Raw genomic sequence first — 2,803 nt, 5'->3', positions numbered from 1 at the left:
GGATCTATACTCTAGAAACTACAGAACACTTGTGAAAGAAACTGAAGAAGACACAAAAAGTTGGAAAAACATTCCATGCTCATGGATCGGAAGACTAAGCATTGTTAAAATGTCTATGCTCCCCAGAGCAATCTATACTTTCAACGCCTGTCGCAATCAAAATACTGATGGCATTTTCCAAAGTGCTGGAACAAACAATCCTAAAATTCGTGTGGAACCAGAAAAGACCTCGAGTCGCCAAGGAAATGTTTAAAAAGAAAAACAAAGCTGCGGGCATCACTTTGCCTCATTTCAAGCTATATTGCAAAGCTGTGATCAGCAGGACAGCATGGTACTGGCACAAAAACAGACACATAGATCAACGGAACAGAATAGAGAGCCCAGATATGGACCCTCAACTCCATGGTCAACTAATCTTCAACAAAGCAGGAAAGAATATCCAATGGAAAAAAGACAGTCTCTTCAATAAATGGTGCTGGGAAAATTGGACAGCTATATACAGAAGAATGAAACTCGACCATTCTCTTACACCATACACAAAGATAAACTCTAAATGGATGAAAGACCTCAATGTGTGACAGGAATCCATCAAAATCATAGAGTCGAATATAGGCAGTAACCTCTTCGACATCAGCTACAGCAACTTCTTTCATGACACATCTCCAAAGGCAAGGGAAACAAAAGCAAAAATGAACTTGTGGGACTTCATCAAGAAAAAAAAGCTTCTGCACAGCAAAGGAAACAGTCAACAAAACAAAGAGGCAACCCACAGAATGGGAGAAGATATTTGTAAATGACACTACGGATAAAGGGCTGGTATCCAAGATCTATAAAGAACTTGTCAAACTCAACACCCAAAAAACAAATATCAAGTCAAAAACCAGGCAGAAGACACAAACAGACACTTCTCTAAAGAAGACTTATGAATGGCTAACAGACACATGAAAAAATGTTCAACATCTTTAGCCATCATGGCAATTCAAATCAAAACCACATTGAGATACCACCTTACACCAGTTAGAATGGCAAGAAAGCATATTCCTAAATGCCCCTTGAATATAAAGGCAAAAATCCTTAATAAAATATTTGCAAAAAAAAAATCCCCAACAATATTTTAAAAGGTAATATAGCATGACGAAGTTTGTTTATTCACGAAAACATGAGGGTGCTTTAACATTTCAAATATAATCCATGTACATTACCTTATTAAATTGCTACAGAACAAAAACCATATCATAACAATATAAGCAGAAAACACACTCAACAAAGTACAACCTCCATTCATGATAGAAAGTCTCAGCAACCAGGAAAAGAAAGGTGCTTTCTTGACTGAATGAAGGGTTTCTATGAAAAAAACTAAAGCTGAGAGAACATTCTTAATAGTGAGAATCCAAATTCTTCTCTTGTAATTTCAGCATGATAATCGATGTCCTCTCTCACCACTTCTATTCAACATTGTACTGGAAGTCGTAGGTAGTGCAGCAAAACAAGAAAGAAAGAAAGAAAGAAAGAAAGAAAGAAAGAAAGAAAGAAAGAAAGAAAGAAAGAAAGAAGAAAGAAAGAAGAAAGAAAGAAGAAAGAAAGAAAGAGAAAGAAAGAAAGAAAGAAAGAAAGAAAGAAGAAAGAAAGAAAGAAAGAAAGAAAGAAAGAAAGAAAGAAAGAAAGAAAGAAAGAAAGAAAGAAAGAAAGAAAGAAAAACTTTGGACGTGTTGTGGGATCCCAGACCAGGTGGACAGTGGATGGAATGGAGGCAACCTTGGAGCAGCACTTGGAGGACACAATGAAGAATCCTTCCACTGTTGGAATCTTGCACACAGATTCACAAGGACTTAATTTGGGCTGCTGTGAGACCCTGTCAGATGAGCATGCTGGAGTCCACTGTTCTAGACTACCAAGCAGCAAGCTAACCTCAGATCCCACTGATACTCCTGTGGTGTGTCTAGAATCAGATATTGGGAGCACTATGATCCAGAAACATGACAGCATCACAGTGGCAGTGTGCAAAATGACCTCTTAACATGTCATATCAGTTCTCCAGCAGCCTGTCATAGGGGCTGCCTCCTACCTATGCTAATTATCTTGTAGAACTATTCAAGTTCCAGTAGGTAGGCCATTCATTTGGCGTGCATTGGGCACTTTTCTATTAATTTTGGAATAAGCTTCTTTTTGACACTCAATAGACCGAGTTATCAAGATATTAGTAAGAAAGGATCGTGTTTTGAAGTAGCAAGTCCAAGTCACTTTGTATATATAATTTTCATATGTTCAATAAATCTGGTTGGAGGGAAAGAAAGACAAACATTGGGAAGGAAGAAATAAAATGTATGTGCTTACAGAAGACATGATTGTGATTGTAGAAAATCCCAAAGACTTTACTAAAAAAAAAATCCTGGAATTAATGAATGAGTTTAGCAAGGTCACAGGACAAAGGTCAATATATAAAAGTCATCTTGATTCCTACATATTTGCAGTGAAAAAGTTGTATCTGTTGCTAGTGGGAATATAAAGTGATATAGCCACTTGGAAAACGGTTTGTCAGTTTCTCAAAAAACTAAACATGCAACTACTCTGTGATCCAGTAATCACATTCTTGGGCTTCCATGTCAGAAAAATGAAAGCTTATATTCACACGAATCCTATACACAAATGTTCATAGCAGTTTTATTTGTAATAGCCCAAAACTGGCAAAAACCCAAATGTCTTTCGATGGAGTGAATGAATAAACAATCTGTGGTACTTCCACACCCAGAATATTATTCAGCAATAAAAAGAAACAAAGTATTGATACATGAAATAAACTGGA

The 2,803-nt window shown here is 36.8% G+C and overlaps 1 protein-coding gene across 1 annotated transcript; it reads left to right on the top strand.

Annotated features, from left to right (window-relative positions):
• The first annotated feature begins 1,744 nt into the window (after nt 1-1,744).
• Nucleotides 1,745-2,017, top strand: LOC123000594 (ragulator complex protein LAMTOR5-like). The gene has a single exon (XM_044381064.1). It carries the CDS (start codon nt 1,745-1,747, stop codon nt 2,015-2,017), a length of 273 nt encoding a protein of 90 aa, XP_044236999.1.
• The last annotated feature ends 786 nt before the right edge of the window (nt 2,018-2,803 follow it).

Source organism: Ursus arctos, unplaced genomic scaffold (assembly GCF_023065955.2).
Source record: "Ursus arctos isolate Adak ecotype North America unplaced genomic scaffold, UrsArc2.0 scaffold_22, whole genome shotgun sequence".
NCBI classification, from domain to species: domain Eukaryota; kingdom Metazoa; phylum Chordata; class Mammalia; order Carnivora; family Ursidae; genus Ursus; species Ursus arctos.
The sequence above is the reverse complement of the archived record's forward strand: the minus strand, read 5'-3'. Positions and strand labels throughout refer to the sequence as shown.